Source organism: Ornithorhynchus anatinus, chromosome 20, assembly GCF_004115215.2.
Source record: "Ornithorhynchus anatinus isolate Pmale09 chromosome 20, mOrnAna1.pri.v4, whole genome shotgun sequence".
Classification (NCBI taxonomy): domain Eukaryota; kingdom Metazoa; phylum Chordata; class Mammalia; order Monotremata; family Ornithorhynchidae; genus Ornithorhynchus; species Ornithorhynchus anatinus.
This window is the reverse complement of record NC_041747.1, coordinates 9,642,085-9,662,556: the sequence shown is the minus strand read 5'-3', so window position 1 is coordinate 9,662,556 and position 20,472 is coordinate 9,642,085. Positions and strand designations below refer to the sequence as shown.

Here is a 20,472-nt window from a genome sequence, read left to right as displayed (position 1 = left end):
GATTCAAAGAGACAGGAGAGGTGGTGCTGCCCTGTGGATATAGAAATGGTTTGGTCCATCCCTTTTATAAATTCCTCCAACAGAAAAATAAATCAACTTTATTAATGGAACTAAAGGAGGGCAAGGCAGTTACCTTTAAGGTTGATGCAGCCCGCTTCATGGCAACCTCACTCTACCAACTCACTACCATTTCTAGTGATTCATGCCTAAGGCAACTGCAATACCATGAATTTTGAGCTAAGGATTTTTTGTCTCACTTTCATAGTAACACATCTTCAGAGTGGGTGTATAAAATTTTCTGTGAAGTCAATATGCACTTCACACAAAGAGGTGTGAATGAACCATGAAGCTCTCTGTGAAACTGCTTGTACATCACTGCCCTCTGTTGCCTCCAGTCTAGAATCAGCCTGGCTCAACTGTCCACCCAGATCTCTCAAATGGCCCTGGATGGGAGTTAACAGGGAACATTATTCCCTAGACACAGCGTGAGATGACAGTGTGGTCTCGACACGTGTACAGGTAATTAGTTTAGTTACAGCATTAGAGTGGTGAGAAGGTCTCCTGTCTGCACTCTTTCATTCAATTCTATTTATCGAGCGCTTACTGTGTGCAAAGCATTGTACTAAGCACTCATTTACTATCTTTATTAAAACTGTGGTTTGCCCATCACTGAATAAAGGGAAACGCTGAGGAACGATTCAGAAAGTGATTTTTAAAACGCTGTAAATGCCTTTAGAAGTCCAGAGAGAAGATTCTGAAGAAAAACAATTTATGAATCCAATGTTTCCGGCTCGGTTATAATTTCCACCTGGAATGTTTGCGGAGCTCAGACAACAAGTTGTTAAAGGGCAATTATCAACAAGAGACTCCCTTCAAAAGCCCACCTGATCCTCTGGCCTCTACTCAATGAAATTCAGTAATGAGTATGAACATCACTGATCCATGCATGATGTAATAATGTTGGTATTTGTTAAGCGCTTACTATGTGCCGAGCACTGTTCTAAGCGCTGGGGTAGACACAGGGGAATCAGGTTGTCCCACGTGGGGCTCACAGTCTTAATCCCCATTTTACAGATGAGGGAACTGAGGCACAGAGAAGTTAAGTGACTTGCCCACAGTCACACAGCCGACAAGTGGCAGAGCTGGGATTCGAACTCATGAGCCCTGACTCCAAAGCCCACGTTCTTTCCACTGAGCCACGCTGCTTCTCCTGATCAAGCACACTGACACATTTCCTCTGCAGGTTTGTGACAGTCATTATTCTGCTGACTCTTGCCATGATTTTCATTTACCTTCTTCATGTTGCCACCCAGTTTGGGATACGGAGGTTTATTCACTTTGTTCCAGTCAACGGGTACTTTAATCTTTTCGTAAAGCTGAAAGATGACTAGAGCATCTGACAGATCGCTGAATTGAAGAGAAGAGAAAGGTTTTACAAATTGAGCATGCAAAAAAATCCCAACATAATAGTGTTTAAAATGTCCCAAAGAACTAAGTCTGTTTTTCTTATTAATTAAAAAATAGATGATAGTCTCTCCCCAGGAGGGCCAAGTACCTGTTGGACTTTAAGGTAGCCCATTTTAAGAATTCCACTGGGCTTCCTATCCCAAAGGAGTAAAAAGAGAAGCAAAGAGGTGTAGGTGAAAGAAGCCAGGTTTACTTCATAGGTGCTCTAGATGCTGGCTTGAGAGGGTGAAGGGAAGCATCCACTGGCCTTCTACTTCTTGGGAGATACAGAGCTAAAAGACAAATGTCATTTCCCCTTTATGGAGTTTTACAGTATTCGTTAAGCACTTAATATGTGTCAAACACCGTTCTAAGTGCTGGGATAGAAACAAGATAATCAGGTTGGGCACGGTCCCTGTCCCACACAGGGATCACGGCCTTAATCCCTGTTTCAAAGATGAGGTAACTGAGGCACAGAGAAGTTAAGTGACTTGTCCAAAGTCAAACAGCAGAACAGAGGCAGAGCCGGAATTAGAAACCAGGCCCTGAGGCTCCCAGGCCCATGCTCTTTCCACTAGGCCACACAACTTCTCATGTTATACCACTTGGCTATCTACGGCACCAGCTCGAAACGGTTCGTGAAAATGGGTTTATCGGTTTGGATTCTCAACTATAGTTCTTCAAGAAAAGCAAAGGAGATTCTTGGATTGTTACTAGCCAATCAGAGTCAATCAATGGTGTTTCTTGAGCACTTACTGAGTGCAGAGCACTCTACTAAGCTCTTGGAAAAGTACCAATACTATTGGTAGACACTCTCCCTGTCCACAAGGAGCTTACAGTCTAGAAACATTAAAATGAATTACTGGTAGGGGAAACAGTAAAGTACAAAGCTAGGTACATAATGCTGTGGGGCTGGAGTGAGTAGCAGAGTGCTTAAGGGTTATCCCCGGCTGAATGTGGAGATAACTTATGATGGCAATTAAGTCACTGTGATCCAGGAGGAAGCAGAGAAAACAAGGACTGTGTTTAGTGAAGGCTCCTTCAGAGCTGTGAGGAGGAGATACGGTGGAAAGGCAAGTCACTTGGCTGAAGAGCTAGAATCTCTCTTCTCTATCTCCCAGATAGACAATTTACTCAATTCTCTCTTATTTTAGAAGCTGTTCCAGCTCCAACCTCAGTGAACCTTCAAACCCATGGGTTCAAATGCTTCCCCATTTGGCTGCTGCCTCACTTGTGCTCATGGAAAAGACAGTGTGGGATCACCCTCCCTAGAGGTGAGTAGACAGGGTGGACCCCTGGCTCTTTGTTTCCTCTTTTTAAAGGTATTTTTGCTAAGTGCTTACTATGAGCCAGGAACTGTACTAAGCACTGGGGTTGGAAACAGTCCATGTCCCACATGGGGCTCACAGTCTTAATCCCCATTTTATAGATGAATAATGTTGGTATTTGTTAAGCGCTTACTATGTGCCGAGCACTGTTCTAAGCGCTGGGGTAGACATAGGGGAATCAGGTTGTCCCACGTGGGGCTCACAATCTTAATCCCCATTTTACAGATGAGGGAACTGAGGCACAGAGAAGTTAAGTGACTTGCCCACAGTCACACAGCCGACAAGTGGCAGAGCTGGGATTCGAACTCATGAGGTACCTCATGAGATGAGGTAATTGAGGCCCAGAGAAGCAAAGTGGCTTGCCCAAGGTCACAGAGCAGACAAGTGGAAGAGTCAGGATTAGAACCCAGGTCCTTCTGACTCCCAGACCTGTGTGCTATCCACTAGACCACTCTCCTCTCTAATTTGTGCTGGGGGAGGGCTCTACTGTTACTATCTCTAACGGACAGGTGGGCTTTCATGCTCCCTTACCTGTACAAATGATTGACACGTGGAGTGACACCCAGTGAGTTCATCCAGTTTCTAAATGTCCGCTCCTCCCTGGTCTCACCTAAAGTGGCAAGATTGAACAGTAAACACACAATCGCCTAGAAGAAGCATCTCTCTAGTAGACTGTAAAAGGATATGAAATGGCAAGTGGGATGAAGTGGTAGCTGGCAAGTGAAATGAAATGGTATGAATGAAAACCAGAGTTCTACTCTGGATTTACTACGAAGCCTAGAGTTAATGCAGAGATTTCTAAAAAATATCCTATAGTCACAGCATGTGTGGAAACCTTGAGTGCCTACACTACTACTGACTCGACTTAAAGATCAAGATTTTCTCCATTTTGGAATTTATGAGTGTGAATGTTTTAAGATTCTTTCTGTATTTGCATGATTTCACGTTTCAACCGTAGTGAAAATGAATTATAAATTGGAAATATTTCTGACCCTCCCTCTTTCTGCTATTTACTCAACTCCAGGACATTAAACGTTATCAGCGGTTGCACTTCCTCAACATCTCTCTCCTGGGTAGGTCACCATTGGGATGCATTTTCCCTTAATGCCTGATTCTTGGCAAAACAGTCTGCAATAGAAGTCTCCTGTTTGCACAGCTATTGTGGCATCTTTAGAAAATGAGTGGCTAAAAAGTCTTCCTCTGGGAATCAATATTCGGTCCATTAAATACATAAATTAGATGTTCTTTTAAAACCTCTAGATTTACTTCATGTGCTAATGAGATGCATCATCTTAGCCAGAACGTTTAAACCTGAAAATGGGTGAAGGCTTTATATAATTAATGAGTTACAATAGTGTTTGATTGTTTTTGCTAGGCTTTAATTGAAATGATTAATCTGTTTATTCTCTTCTTCTAATACTGGGTAATCAATAATTTGTTTGCAACTCCCCACCAAAGTTCCCGAGATATATGTTTGTTTAGGGCTTTAGTTCTGAAGACAGAGTTAAAATTGTAATCTGATAAATTACCACGGATTTTGATTTGGCTGACACCATAAGACACCTGTTATTGTTACCTTCTAAAGCACTCCAGTCAATGTCCTGGTTCTCTGGTTTATGCAGAGCAGGGTATCTGTTGAAGAGATTGGCGATGAAAGCCAAATTCAGTTTGGGGTTTCCCCGGACAACATCCGTGGCGGTGACAAACTGTCTGCAGCCCAGCCTCTCTGCTTGCTGCAACATACACTCAGCCCTCTGGAGGTCATCCTTCTCCTGTAGCAAAAATAGACATCGTCAGTCTACACAAAACACCTGCAGCGGGAGATAGCAAGGCACCTCATTCTTACTAAAATCCAGAGCATTTGCCTATTGCAGACAGTAGAGATCATTCCCCTACCCAGTATTTATTTGCTTTTGGAGGAAATCTGAATCGGAGATCAGAGATCTGGACCTCTTTTTGAAGTGATCGAGTCCAGCCATCAGACAGTTCCTCCCCTCTGGACTGTAAGCTCTTTGTGGGCAGGGAATGTGTCTGTTTATTGTTGTATTGTACTCTTCAAAGTGCTTATTATAGTGCTCTGCACACAATAAGTGCTCAATAAATATGACTGGATGAATAATTCCCTTAAGCACGTGGGTGTCTGTCCTGGTTTAGAAGGATTTTCAGGGAAACATACTTTCCATCCTCCCAGTTCTGTGCCTGACATTTCATAAACCATTACAGATCCCTTTAGAAAAGGCCCTATATCATCGATCACTCATTCAGTGTTATTTTATTCATTGTGGGCAGGGAATGGGTCTACCGACTCTCTTATATTGTACTCTCCCAAGCATTTAGCACCGTGCTCCGTACACAATAAGTGCGTAAGAAATACCACTGATTGATTTTCTCAGAGCTTCCAGTGTTCACAACACTGTACTAAACACTATTAATCATCTGAGGATAGATTTTTATTAAATGGACATCTATGAGATATTCAAAGCAATGCTGGTTTCTTGCAAATGTGGCCCTTGAATCTTTAATACTTCCCAATTTATGGAGATTTTAATTTTTTTTGTTTTCTGTAAATGGATGCCAAATCCTGACCTGCCTTTTCACTTGACTTAAATACAGAAAAAAGTCTTCAAACAGCTTCCTACTTTTACACTGCTTAATTCATAAAAGTCTAGAAGGTTGGCAGCAATTATCACTATCTGAAGCACAGAAGGACACAGAATGACATAGAAGGGCACCTGGAATAAAACAGGACTCCAAATTTTCTATTTTCAGCCTTGTGGTTAGTGGGTTAAGCTATACTCTTTGGTTTATCTCACCACACGTAAAACACATCCACACACCCTCACAAGTAAATGCTAAATATGCACAAATATTTACAATATGCACACCTATACTCACATCCACAAGAATATATAAAATACACACACCTAGATTAGATTGTGAGCCTCCCCCACTACCCCTGCGAGGGACAGGGACCATATCCAATTCCTACCTGTGTATTCTCTCCCAACATTCAGTACAGTGCTCCGCACAAAGTAATTAATACTATTACTACTATCTACACACACTCACACCCCCTTCATTTCCTTATGATCAATGATATTTATAGTTATAATACACATAACTACAGTTTTCTCATCCTTTCATCCCCTTTCTCCCCCTTCTCTTCTGGTCCCTCCACCATAGTGTGGATCTAAATTCAAAGATAGTACTATTGGTTTATCATTTCCTAAACCAAATTTCCCATGACCAGCAAAACTTAATGTGTAGAGTGTTGTCCTAGATAGGGGTGATGGGGTTTGAACAGAAAGCCCCATGACCAGTGGTACCTTTTGGCCTAGTGACATGCAAAACGATGCAAAAGTCAACTCAGAATTATTTGGAAATGCCACATTCTCTAGGAACAACAGGAAATACAGGAAACCCAAAGGCTATTTAAAACCAAGGTTTTAAAGCAGTTAATCAGCATTCTCCCTCCTATTTATCTATTTTCTTCTTCCCAGATCACAATCTTATTCCTGTCAAACTCACCTATTCATCAGTCCGTTTGCATCTCTCCTGACCGCTACCACTTGCTTACTCACACCTCCCATTTCACACCCTATTTACTCACACCTCCACTTCACCGCTATCCCCATGTGTAAAGCCCTTATGAAGTCACATCTCCTCCAGTAGGCCTTTCCCGGTTGATTTCTGGTCTCCCACCTTATATACCCCAACTATCACTTCAGTCCTTCTGTGGTACTTGATCACTTCGTTTCCCACAACCCTTATAGTGCTTATGAACATATCTTATAAACCCTATTACTTCCCCTATTGTACTTTAAGTGTCTGTCTCTCCCACTAGACTGTAACTTCCTTGTGGGTAGGGATCATGTCTTCTAACTCTTTTGTACTCTCCCAGTATTCTGCATTCAATAAACATTATTAATTTATTAGGTCCTTACCCTTAGTCCAGTCATGTCAATAGCAATAGCGGGAATACCATCTTCATCTCCCTTTGGAGCCACCTGCTCCAGCAGGTGGTAATATGCTTTCGAGTCCTGTGAGAAGTCAAAAAAATTCCATTTTAAAAAGATGCGGCTAGAACTGCGGGTTTGGCATGGCATAAATCCCTATAAGCAAGCATGCCCTTTACCAATTCAGCAATCATTCAAGACCATAACTTAATTAAGAAAGCTGGAAACATTCTCTAATTTGCATTTTATGCCTTACTAGCTGCCATATCATTTTCTTGGTTTTCTATTCCAAAGCAATAAAAAATTTAAAGACAGGCCAAAAGAAAAAAAAGAGCTGAAACAGACATTATATTATGGTCTTTCGGAAAAAAAGATCGACTCAATAGTACCAGTATTAAATTATGTACTTGAAAAATATGTACCTTTAGAATGCTGTAGAAGTCAGTCAGCTAAGGATTTAGTAAAAAAAAAAAAAAAAGTAAAAGAGGGAGGAAGCAAGTTTAAAGCAGAGTTTAAAGTAACATTTAAATGGACTCAGAGCAGAACATAAAGATTTCAAGGGTGGAAGTTGAAGCAATCACCAAGCATTTGTCAGGCAAAAGGAGGACTCAGACACAGATCTAACCGACATGCCATTTAAAATCTATGACCTTGCAAAACCAAAAATAAATGATGAATTTGATGAAGTCTTATTGATAGTTCTGGCAATCTCATTTCCCTTTTGGGTGAATTCTCTTCTTCTAATAACCTCGCTGGAAAATTACCATGGAGGATACTTTCAAAATACACTTTTTTTCCATACGTAGCAAACATGCACATCCGCACATGCACATTTTCACCCTAAATAGAGCTTAAATGCTTTTAAGACCCTTCCACCAAAGTCGGCTTTGTGAGTAAAGAAAGAAAAGCAGAAATGGTGTTCAGCATTTGCAGAATTAGAAAGACCAGACATTCCTCTCTACATTTTCACCTTCTGCAGCTAAGCTGTTAGATTCTCCCACTGTCTTCATCTCTCTTTTGTCCCTAGAACTCCCACTGACAGCAGTGGACCCCCAAGCATGGATGGGGAAGGAGAGGAAAGGCCTTTCCAAACCCTGACTCTGTCCACCTTGGGACCCTCTCCCAAATGTCAATGAAAAGAGGACTAGCCTGATGAGTCTCTCCCCATGTGACAACTCATATTGTTACAGATGGAGCTACAGTCAGTCTCCAAAAACTCTCCCAAGCAGATATCAAATTGATGGGATTTAAAAGGTGTTCCTTTAAGTCCTATGAAGTGCCGATACTGGTCATTGATAAATCAATATCGATAGACAGAGATATACAGCATGCTTTCTTTAGGATTACAGATTTGTAATTTGAGCTTGTTTTCCCTATTCTCTCCTCTGTAAAACAGAGACCCAGTGCTTGCTTTGATCACACACTATTTCTTCCAACTCTTAAAGACTTGTATGACGACTGCCCTCGGCCTCAGTTCTGGGCCTTGGACAGTGACGGCCTAATACTGAACATACCCTCTATCTAGATCTGATAAGTGCTAACCCCACTGAGAAGTTAAAAAATTTCTCAGTCCTGACAGATACCTCAGTCGTGGATACTGCAGACACTGCTCACAGCAGCTTAAGGGCCAAGACGTCGCTAGCCGCTGCCCCACTGGTCATCAATCTAAAGAAACTTCTGAAAAAACCTTTCCCGTAGCTCCAAGATCTGGGATCCTTGCAATCCTGGAGCAAGACCGTGCCCCCTTTCTCAGGCTCCACTGATTGGAACCAAATCACAGTCATACTACCTTGATGTCTGTGCTGAAGTTGTTGACTTTATTACAGCCAGCGTTTTCCAGGTGGTAGTTGGCCCATCTCAGCAGCAGCTCTTCGGGGGACAGTTTCATCAGGTCCTCTAGACTCTCCCCTTCCCTCAGAAGGGCGATCAGAGCTAGGTATCACACAAAAGAGACAGAATGATGAATACTAGGGACAGTGGGGCCAAGAATGATTTCTCCTTCAAAAGAGGAGAGTAAAGAGGTAGGAGCCCCATCACCTGCACATATTTAGGTAAGGCTTGAATTTGAAGTTGTAGGTACCTGTTAAGGGCTTACTATGTGCCTAGCGCTGTTCTAAGCACTGGGGTTGATAGAATTTAGATTGGACAGAGTCCCAGTGCTACATGGGGCTCATAGTCTAAGTAGGAGGGAGAACAAGGTAACCGAGACACAGAGAAGTAACTCGCCCAATGTCACACAGCAGACACCTGGTAGAGCCGGGATTACAGCCAGGTCCGCTGACTCTCAGGCCTGGGTTCTTTCAACTAGGCCATGCTGCTTTCTTAATTGGTTTCTCTCCGCGGTAATTATTTAGGGCCTACTGAGTACAAAGGGCTATTCTAAGTGCTTGGGTCTCTAGTCCTCATTAATGGATAAAACCTTTCCCCCTGCCCCCTGAGAGCGATGCTAGGGAACAATATGCACACTCAGTAACAGTAAGCACTCAATAAATGTCATTGATCAATTGACCGATAAGGAAACAGTGTGGCCTAGTGGATAAAGCACAGGCCTGGGAGCCAGAGGATCTGGGTTTTAATTTCGGCTCTGCCATCTGACCTTGGGCAAGTTACTTAACTTCTCTGTGCCTCAACTGTAAAAAAAAAATGGGGATTCAGTACCTGTTCTGCCTCCTACTTCGATGGCAAACCCCATGTGGGACAGGGATTATAGCTAGCCTGATCACCTTGTATCTACCCCAGCACTTAGAACAGTGATTGACACATAGTAAATGATTAACAAATACCATAAAAAGGTGGAGAGAGTAGGCTGAAGAGCATCACCGCACAGATTGAGTACAATGCAGTATTTTCCACCATTTTTACTATGTCCTATACTTCTGCAGGAAAGATAGATGACAGGGTCAACTATATTATCTATTATTGTGAATTCCAAATTTTTCAGCTGGAAAACCCAAGGCTCAGAGCAGTTATGTGACATATCCAAGGTCCCAGGCAGGAGGACAGACAGGAATAGAACCCAGGCTACTGACTCTGCAAGTGGACGATATTTTCTGATACCACAATATTTTTGCTCTTAGGAAATCAATTTGACAGTAATGACAGCACACAGGTTTATGTTCCATTGGCAAAGAGATATTAAATTTTTACTGTTTTCTTGCATAATGACAACATCACAGAGTTCAATTTACTCTTCCCTCAAAGGAGAGTTTGAGCTAGTAGGTTTAAGTTCGGGCTTTGTTATTACTAAAATCAATATTTTCTGTACCGTAAATTACAAGGTCTTTATTTATTCTCCCTTCTTTCTCCAGTGAACACAACAATAAAATAGGCTCAGACTGCAGGTACAATATTAAGATGCAAGGTACTCAGAATGCACCTCAGAAGCATATTTGATATTCCAGTACTGTAACACTGAAGCAGAGATAGTTATGCAGCCCTTGTGCCTTATGGAGGTTATACCCTCTAGACTGTAAGCTCATCACTGACGGGGAAAGTGTCTACCAACTCTGCTGTATTGTTGTAATAATAATAATTATTGTATTAAGCGCTTACTCTCAGGCACTGTACTAAACACTGGGGTGGTTACGACCAAAACGGGTTGGACACAGTCCCTGTCCCACTTGGGGCTCACAATTTCAATTACCATTTTACAGATGAGGTAACTGATGCACAGAGAAATAAAGTGATGTGCCCGAGGTCACACAGCAAACAAGTGGTGGAGCTGGGATTAGAACTCATGACCCTCTGATTCCCAGGCCTGCGTTTTATCCACTACACCATACTGCTTACTCTCCCAAGTGCTCAGTACAGTGGTCTGCACAGTAAGCACTCAATAAATACCTTGATTGATTGATCACATGCAAGTAACACCTCCACATAAAGGGAAGTTGAAACAGGGTTAGAACCTCCCTGCATGGCAAATTAAGTTACCAAAGAGCAACATTGGGTGAGGAGATGGTTGAAATTTGAAGGAAGCAACTCTGAAAGTTTGTATTTTCTCTGAATTGAGAGCTCTGAAATTGGATTAACTGGGTAAATTTCTCCAAGCAGAGGCCCCGGTTCAGTAATAAGAATAACTGTGGTATCTGTTAAGTGCTTAGTAGGTCTCAAGGACTATACTAAGCACTAGGGTAAATACAAAATAATCAGGTCCCACACGGGGCTCACGGTCTGAGAAGGAGGGAGCCGAGATTAGAATCCAGGTCCTCTGACTCCCAGGCCCATGCTCTTTCCACTAGGCCACACTGCTTCTCTAGTAATAGTAGACGTAATAGTATTTATTAAGTTTTTGCTGCATGCAGAGCACTGTGCTAAGTGGTGGAAGAGAATATACAGTTGGGAATTAGACATGGAACCTGGCCCGGTTTACCTCAGAGAGCACAGATATATATTTATAGGCAAGACTATGCTATTTATGTTCACTTTGAAGCAAATAGACGAATTTACATTTAGAGTTATATGAAGTACCTAGAGCAAAATGAACTCCCTGAGAAAAGCTTTTGAGGTTGGAGCTCCTGACAGCTGAAATAAGTAACCCTTTCCTACAAAACAGGTACCAGCAATCTGTGGTTTTAAAAAGCTTTCACATCCATAGAAACCGTCAACTGTTCCATTTCAGCTGCAGCGGTGAGTTCAGTGCTCAGCATTAAGGTCCCTACATTTCCTACCGAAGACTACTGGGCCAACTGGAACCTGTCTGTAAAACACCTTCCCCTCCATAACTCCCAAATGAATGCACAAATCAGGAAACAACACTTTCATTTTAAATACGGAGAGTTTGAACGAACCTTCATTTCTGCTGAGTTCAATGTCGGCAAACAACCCAATTTTGATCACTTGCCATAAAAGGCCCAAGACCAGGTAGGGTTTTCCTTCCTTTAAATCCTCAGCCCCTATGTTAACCACATGGCACCCAATGGCTGACGCAGAGTTCAAAGCCAGGTTCAAATTTTCCTGAAGGGGGAAAAAAACATGGTATTTTTTTCTTGCATGCTGAATGTCAAATGATGAGTACAACATACAACAATAATGCTTTCTTTCAAAGAACTCACAGAGCTCTAAGGATATTTCCTATTGACTTCATTACTATGAGGGAGGCAGGTAAGCTAATGAGAAAAGAAGATCCAGAAGGCGTGTGAACAGCTAGCCTGGTGAAATACTTTTCAAGATATATGTGGTCAAGGTTGTCTTCTGGGAGAGGGGAAACAAAGGGACCATCACTTTCCAGTTCTCAGTCCTGATACGGAGGCTGAGCCCTGAATTTCTCCACTTATCTTTAAGACAACTGCAAAGTATCCAAGGAGGCCACCAGTTGTCATTAGCTTTGTGTTCAAACATAATTGATGTTGTTAAAAAAAACAAACATAAAAAAGTGAGAGGTTTCTTGGATTGTCAAGGGCCTAATGAGGGAATAAGATGTTGACATCCATATCTCTGGAAACCTACTGCCAGGGTTAAATATTTAGTGAGTCGCCAAATAGTCTAGTTATTCTGATTAACTATACATAGGCTTACATTATGGATTACTGTGAATATAATGTAATCCAGGTAAACGGTATTTAAAGTATGTAAGGTTTTGTTTTTGTTCTGTTTTTTTGGATGACAAACCCAAGGGATTTCTGCTACCAAATAGCTTAGGTTACTGGTGATTGAGAATTGATGGGGAGAAGGTAGAAAACTGTCACATGATAATTGTTGTAGCTATTTCCCAGAATCCAAAAACTGGTCATTAGGAAGACTAGCTTTCCGCTGGCCTGTGGGACCTTAACACTGACTTGAAGGCAACCCCTTGCCTCTGTATGACCCTGAGAGGGAGAATACTCATTAGGAATATATCCATGTATACTATGTCACTTAAGGCACCTAAAAAACCCCAACTTGCTATTATTTGTTCTTACCCAAATATGACCAAGATTCAAGTCAGAGAATATGCCAGGATATTCTAATTGCTATGGTGGAACAGTGAGGAGCCCACCATATTTTTGCCCAGGAGGATTAAAATTCAACAAAATCACAGTGCAGCAAAGAAAAAGTAAATAGCTTACAGCTAATTTGATCTCTTTTCCTGTTCCAAAGTAATTGGAACCAAGTACCCGAAACTTGTTGAGGCCTAGATGCAAGTTTTATTTAATCACCAACTTTGGTGCTGCAAACACTGCTGGATCACTTTCATTCATTCAATTGTATTTATTGAGCACTTACTGTGTGCAAAGCACTGTACTAAGTGCTTGGGAAAGTACAATATAACAACAGACATCCCTGCCCACAACGAGCTCACAGTCTAGAGGGGGAGACGGACATTAATATAAATAAATTACAGATATATGTATGTGCCATGGGGATGGGAGGGAGGATGAATGAAGGAGCAAGTAAGGGAGTGGGAGAAGAGGAGAGGAGGGCTTAAGTCAGGGAAGGCTTCCTGGAGGAAATGTGCCTTCAGCACTTCCCAGAGTTCTCTCTTTCAAAGTGTTGAGAAAGGGTCTCGGTCAGTGTTGTCCGAACCTGGCCTTAACTCAAAGATGAACTGTTCTGGAAATTCAAATTTAGCTCCTGTGTTTTTTTCTTTGTAAAATCCTAAAAAGAATCTCTGCTCTCATACAGTGCAGATGGTAAAAGAAGTGGAAAATTTTGCCTCCAGCCCCTTTGTCACAACAAAGATCTCACATGCAACAACCAACTCCTTTTCCTTTTGGGGTGGCAACTGTGAACTATGGAATGAAGTCAAGTTCTGTGCTCTGTCACATATTGTTCTGACAGGCAGATGGAGAGACTATGATTTACTCAGTGTTCAGTGATTGTGCCGCTCATCCTACGTTCATTCAGCTGGTGAAACCAGAAAAAGCTATTTTTCATAGGGACATTTCCATACCTGAATGGTGAATGGGGTGAGTTTCTTTTTGTTGATGGTCCTTTCATCAATTGTGTCTGCCACTGAAAGATTGATCATTTTACTGAAATGCAAAGAATAAAAGAGAACAGATTGAAAATTACCTTTTGTATTAATGAAAGACAAGACATCCAAATCATCTGTGTTAAACCAAATTTAAATGCGAAAAACAGCTATATTGTTATTTTTTATCAGGTCCAGACAAACTGTGGAAAGTTTAGAGAAGTGAGAAAAAAAGGATGTGGGATGACCTGTGTTGTTTCTATTAGGGAAATCAGGAAGTGAATTGCTTATCCTCAGGCAATTGTAAAAGTAAAAGAAGTTTCAAGTCCACTAATGCGGGGAAGCATGTGCAAAGAAGTGGTGGGCATCCTGCCTTAGCCCACTGCAATTCCAGCATCAAGAAAAGAGATGAGGGAAGAGAGGAGGCTTGGAGGCTGGTTAAAGGCACTGCCACAAACTCCAACAGCCCCTTTGGTTTTGCTCACACTACTGTGGAAGAGGTTGATCAGAGGCAGAGTTTCCTTGGCTCCCTGGAACCATTTTTCTTAAAAAAAAAAAGTTTAGTCTACCTCTCCTCACTTCTCAAGAACCTCAGGGGGTTGCCCACCACCCTCTCCATCTAACAGAAACTCCTTACCATTAGCTTTAAGAAACTCAATTAGCTCGCCCCCTCCTACCTTACCTCAGTCCAGCCTGCCCACTTCGCTCCTCCAATGCCAGCCTATTTTCTGTATCTTGATCTCGTTTATCCCACCACCAAACTCTTGTCCATGTCCTCCCTCTGGACTGTCACTCCTTTCCCTTTCATATCTGACACTCCACCGCTCTTCCCACCTTCAAAACCCTCCTAAAGTCACATCTCCTCCAAGAGGCCTTCCCTGACAAAAATCCTCATTTCCCTTATTTGTCCTCCCCTCTGTGTCAACTGGGCCCTTGACTAGTCACCCTTTAAGCACCTTGATGCTTACCCAGTCTCCCGGCACTTAAATACAGGTCCTTATTCCACCTCTTCCACCTCCTCTATCTGTAATTTATTTTAACATCTGTCTCCCTCTATAGACTGTAAGTTTTTTGTGGGGAGGTATTGTATCCACCGATTCCCAAGCACTCAGTACAGTGCTCTGCACAGAGTAAGCAATCAATAAATATCACTGATCAAAGACATTTATTGACTGCTTACTATGTGCAGAATACTGTACTAAGCTCTTTGAAAAGTGCAATGCAGTGTACTTCGATTGCTTGATTGAGTGACACAACAAATCTCTCAGCAGCATTTCATTCCCTCAGTCCACAAAAGCGGCATGGGAATTGCACCTGGCAGGATGGGAAGGGAAGGGAAGGAGGAACCATGTGAAAATAATGCTCTCCTTTAGCACCATCTAACCCATGGGAAAGGGACATTCTTCAGCTCCTTGCTATGTTATTAGAGGAAACACTTTAAAGCCTCAGACCCACAGGATAAGAAGTTTTCATTTTATTTTATTTTTTATGGAATCTGTTAAGCACTTCCTATTTGCCAGACACTATACTAAGCGCTGGGGTAGATACGAGCTAATCAAGTTGGACACAGTCCATGTCCCACATGGGGCTCACACTCTTAATCCCCATTTTCAGATGCAGTAACTGAGGCACAGAGACGTTAAGTGACTTGTCCAAGGTCACACAGCAGACCAAGGGACAGAGCCAGAACTGGAACCCAGGTCCTCTGGCTGCAGAGCCCGTGCTTTTTCTACCAGGCCATGCTGCTTAAAAAGGAAGCAAACACCAACTAGAGAGAGGCTAGCAACCACACCCTGACGAAGGGATGTTAAATTATATTGCTACTTAGAAATTCCTAGATGAAATTTTGGACCCCAGATGAACAATGTGGTTTGCAATGAAATAGTAAGCAGTGAAGGGGTTCACTTCAATGACCTGATCTTTCTGCAGCTTGATCTTTAGATTAGTTAAACTCTCCCATTATCTATTAGAATATCAGCTAGGACAATAGATGCGTAATGCAAGCAGACTGGGTTTAGCTAAAAGGCAAAATTTCACTTCCACTTGTAGCAGCTGCAATTTTTTTGGACAATATTAAAAAAAGAAAAAGGAAAATCCCTTGAATTTGACTTTCTGGTTCAACCAGCTTGGAGAAATAGATATGATGGTGGGAAATGATCCAAATGTAATGAACCCAGTGGAAGAGATGAAAAATAAGCATTTCTAAAATATAAATGTGGTGGGGAACGGAGCTATTTGCTTCAGAGCTTCAAAGCAACAACTCTATTTTGTGGCTTCAGTCACCCTAATCATTCTAGTAATCCCAAAACATTTGTGTCTGTTTTTGTAAATTGCATTCATTCACTCAATTGTATTTATTGAGCACTTACTGTGAGCAAAGCACTGTACTAAGCGCTTAGGAGAGTACAATAAAACAACAGACACATTCGCTGCCTACAATGAGCTATGTGTTTCTGCTTGAAATTTTATATATTCTTTGTGCAGGGTGTGTAAAAACATCCAATTGAAAGTGAAAATTTCAGAAAAGATAATGGATTGTGATGTTGGTGTAAAACAAAAACTAAATCATAGGGGGAACCTAAAAGTTTTTTCTGCCATCCACACCGAATCAATATCAAAATTGTTTCCATCATTTTGAGCACTTTATGCAACATACATAGGACAAGTAGAGGTTATAACGTAGGGACTCAGCTTCAATACGGGCAATAGCTGTAATCATAAAATCTTACAGATCACTTATTTTCCCTTGGTTTCTCTTCAAAAATCTGTATTGATGCCAAAATATATTTTTGAGGTTTTCTACCTTTAGTTTTTGTTTTACGGGTTTTTTTTTTTTACCACTAACACATATATTTATCTTACAATAGAATACTCTTTTATTGATTTTTATGCTTTTGTCACATATTTAGGTTGTGTTTGTTAATCCTGCTGCTCCTTTTTTGTTTGTCATTGGTATTTTTTTTCCCACCTTTTCTGATGTTTGCTCTTTCTCTTTATTCTTTGAGAGTCCCCTTGGGAGTTAGGAACTGCGTCTATGCCTCAGCCGGGTATTTCTTTCACAGCGTTTAGTATAGTATTTTGCATTTAGTAATCAATCAATGGCATTCAGTGAGCGTTTACTGTGTGCACAGCACTTTTTTAAGCCCTAGGGAGAGTACAGTACAACAGAGTTGGAAGACATGTTCCCTGCACTCAACAAGCATACGGTCTAGTAAGCACTTAATACACACTATTACTATTAATTCAGTCTTCTTCATTATACTGTAAGCTCTTTGAGGGCAGGGTGCCTATATTCTTTAATTCTGCATAGTGTGCAGTGCGTCACTCAAAATGGGATTATCCAGGGGGCACGTGGTGTTTGCCTAAAGACCTATGAGATATGCTGCACTTTTCCCATTTTTCCAGGGGGAGGTAAGGGAGAATAGTGGGATTATTAACTAACCACTAATCCTAACCCCTTTTCAGGCCATAAAGAACGGCACTAATCTGGAGATACTCTGTCCGAAACCTACTCCTGGAAAGCACCACTGAATGGTCATGGTTTATGGGAAATTACCCTGTCTGTTGGGTTGAGGTAATTCAATAACGTGGATTTACTCACTGTTGAACACTGGAAGTCCTGTTGAAAAAACCCTTTCTTTCTGGTATTAGAATAGTTTCATACTCATACTCATAGTTTCAGGCAAAACCCACATGAAATCAATGTCCAAAATAGCATACTAGGCAACACAGTATAAAAGCAAAAGACAAGTTACAAAGTAAGCCTTGTGAACAGATAGAACGGGGGGGGGGGGGGAAGTCCTTAGTAAAATACTGAATAGTAGGGTTGCAGGTAATGTGTAAATGTATATTTGGGAAATACCAACCCTGTACAAATAAGCATCAGCATATCACTGGGGCCCCATTTTTGATTCCGATTACATCCTTAATTCTTTTCTCTTACTTTGCATGTGGGTGTCAGACATAAAGACATAATGTAATGTAGTTTTACATTGCTTAACTACTCTTTCCCATTTTATGTACCTGATGCATACTAATTACAGACATTGCCTTTACTTCGGTGGAAGCAGTTGAAAAACAAGAATGATGTGTTATTTACCATAGGACGATCCCATCCCCAACGGCATTGAAAAGGTCATCTGTGTCCGGATTCATTGGGATAACGTGTTTACAATCAGGATCGTTTTCCAGTGCTTTGTTTATCCAGTTAACAAAGGCATACTTTTCTTCCTCTGCAAGTAAGTGATTAATTTTTATTTATTGGCAAAATCAAAACTCCAGTACTATACAGACAATTCTTTGACATACAGTCCAATCGGTCCCAGAAACCTACATCTCAAATTGAAACACTGTAAACTGGAACCAGTTGTCTCACAGGAATAGTATTATAAATAGAGAATTGATTCATGAATTACGGTGAGATATCTTATTTTTCCAAAATGACCTAGAATGGTATATTCACTTAGTGATGATTATAGGCATGTAACTGTGTTTTATTTTGAGTCAGAGGTGCCACACTAGAGCAGCTGACTTTTACTTCATTAAAAGTAAAATGAACCTGTCAGTCTTCCCAGTGATGCTGCCTGGCCATTAAGCAGCACCTCCTTCTGCCCTCCACCTACCACAACTCCTTCCACCACCTGCACCCCGAGAGCTAGTTTCATTGAGGCAGCTAGTGCCTGGGCCTGGAAGTCAGAAGGATCTGGGTTCTAATCTCAGCTCTGCCACTTGCCTGCTGTGTGACCTTGGGCAAGTCACTTAACTTCTCTGTGCCTCAGTTGCCTCCTCTAATAATAATAATAATAATAATGTTGGTATTTGTTAAGCGCTTACTATGTGCCGAGCACTGTTCTAAGCGCTGGGGTAGACATAGGGGAATCAGGTTGTCCCACGTGGGGCTCACAGTCTTAATCCCCATTTTACAGATGAGGGAACTGAGGCACAGAGAAGTGACTTGCCCACAGTCACACAGCTGACAAATGGCAGAGCTGGGATTCGAACTCATGAGCCCTGACTCCAAAGCCCATGCTCTTTCCACTGAGCCACGCTGCTTCTCATCTGGAAAATGGGGGTTAAGACTGGGAGCCCCATGTACGACAAGGACTATGTCCAACCACATTTGCTTGTATCTACCCCAGCGCTTACAGTGCCTGGCACATAGTCGGCCCTTAACAAATATCACAGTTATTATTATTATTAAAGTCAAAAATCAATACATCATAAAGCTGAAAGAGTGTTCATATAGAAGCATTCTTAGCACTGTATGTCATAACTTGAAACGTCTGAAGTCTAAGACTGCCTGAAGACGAAAGTGTTCAATAATCTTAACCCATGGGCAGTAAACAGTGGCTTACGGGTCATCTCTTCCATCCTTATCCTTTCCAAGGACTCAGTCACTGACTGAACTGCTTTGCCTCAGAGCACTTGAATTTATGTAAAATCATGGTGCTTTTTGGTAACACAAAATTTAAATGAAAAAAGAAAAAAAGAACATTTTAAATGTAGATTTGGGTTTTTTTTTTAAACTTCTTTAGAACAAAGAGAAATGTGATTCTTTCGGTTAATGGTTGTTATTACTTTTATTCCTGACACCCCCCCAAAGTATGGTGTGACCTTGGGTGACTGACTCAATATCTCTGGTCATCACCTCCTTCACGGGAAGGGGAGGAGGGGGGAGTGGCTCCTGTGGTTTGAAAAACAACAAAACTGCTGTTTATGGTGTAATCTTCCCGCCTGCCCACAGTGACCTAGTGAACCTACCTGAGTAGGAATGCTGTGTCCCAACACTGGATTGTTCTGACGTTCCGCCAATAGCACAAATTCCTTCTTTTTTATTGATGGCTTTTCTAAAGGTTTTGGCAACTTCGGTGCTTTTTAGGCCGTGGAAAACCTGCAAACACCCAAGGTGACACCACAAACTATAGGTAAAAGGTAAAGCTAAAGATATAGGTAAAGGGAAAGCCAAATACTATAACCAAGAATATTTTTTTTAGAACGAAGGCATATTGCAGCCCAGGGAAAATGTGTCCTAAACACAGTGGGCATTCAGTATATACACTGCTGATTATTTTCTGAATGTGTATTCTTGCGCATTTCCATTTTGAAACCCTTTCACACCCACCCGGCACCTTCCAAAGCAGTTCTGGACTCACCGAGATAAACTCATCGAAGCTGATCTTGTCACCGTTGTTTAGTTCTCCGGTGGCCATCAGATTCTCAACGATTTCCCTCACTCGGTACCCAGGCAGAGGCAAGCAAGCTGCTTTGAACAAGTCATTCAACTCATTGCAGCTGATATAACCGTTGCCTTCCGTATCTAAAAGGAACACAGGAATCTGAAATCCTACAGCTTAGAAATCCACAATGAGGGAAGCAGGAGTGGGGAAAGGGGGGGGGGGAGATAAGGGAGACAATTGCTGAGCAAAGGCCTGGGTTCTCAAGAGACACGTCATTCAGTTCTCTACAGAGGTCTGCATCTTCAGGGAAGCAGGAGTGATGGAGAGATTAACTGTTCCCTCCAATCATTCAATCAGTGGTATTTAGTGAGCCCTGACTATATGCAGAGCACTCACTAAGTATTTGGGAGAGTACAAGACTCAAAGAGCTAACAGTCTAACATGGAAAGCGCCCCCGAGAAGTGAGTCCTGCATTTCTGGTCAGCCTCCTCTCCCTTCCGGCTTGGTTCAGACTTGGCTCTGCTTCACTTGCCAAGGTTCAGGGCTTCACTTGGTCTGGGTGGGTCAAACTTGAGATTTCCATCCTATTCAGCAGCAGCAGCAGAAAAGGTGTACCCACCCGGGCTTTCTCTGGCTCCCAGTATACCCTCCATTGTGTCCAGATTTCTTCTTCATAG

General features: G+C 41.8%; 1 protein-coding gene and 1 long non-coding RNA gene across 5 annotated transcripts in view; one reads left to right on the top strand and one right to left on the bottom strand.

Moving 5' to 3' along the window:
• LCP1 (lymphocyte cytosolic protein 1) overlaps positions 1 to 20,472 on the bottom strand; it is a 57,843-nt gene that overhangs the window by 8,054 nt on the left and 29,317 nt on the right. For all 4 annotated transcript variants that reach the window (XM_039914976.1, XM_039914977.1, XM_007668631.3 and 1 more), the window contains 10 exons: positions 19,772 to 19,935; positions 19,380 to 19,509; positions 17,719 to 17,851; positions 13,599 to 13,680; positions 11,518 to 11,683; positions 8,520 to 8,662; positions 6,719 to 6,814; positions 4,351 to 4,546; positions 3,306 to 3,384; positions 1,293 to 1,407 (listed from right to left, as the gene is read on the bottom strand). In XM_039914976.1, the coding sequence (XP_039770910.1) occupies positions 1,293 to 1,407; positions 3,306 to 3,384; positions 4,351 to 4,546; positions 6,719 to 6,814; positions 8,520 to 8,662; positions 11,518 to 11,683; positions 13,599 to 13,680; positions 17,719 to 17,851; positions 19,380 to 19,509; positions 19,772 to 19,935 (1,304 nt within the window). The remainder of the gene's footprint in view (positions 1 to 1,292; positions 1,408 to 3,305; positions 3,385 to 4,350; positions 4,547 to 6,718; positions 6,815 to 8,519; positions 8,663 to 11,517; positions 11,684 to 13,598; positions 13,681 to 17,718; positions 17,852 to 19,379; positions 19,510 to 19,771; positions 19,936 to 20,472) is intronic.
• On the top strand, positions 1,157 to 17,317 carry LOC114805935. Its single transcript, XR_003754066.2, has 3 exons — positions 1,157 to 1,243; positions 2,601 to 2,720; positions 17,085 to 17,317. It is a non-coding gene; the product is annotated as an uncharacterized LOC114805935 (long non-coding RNA).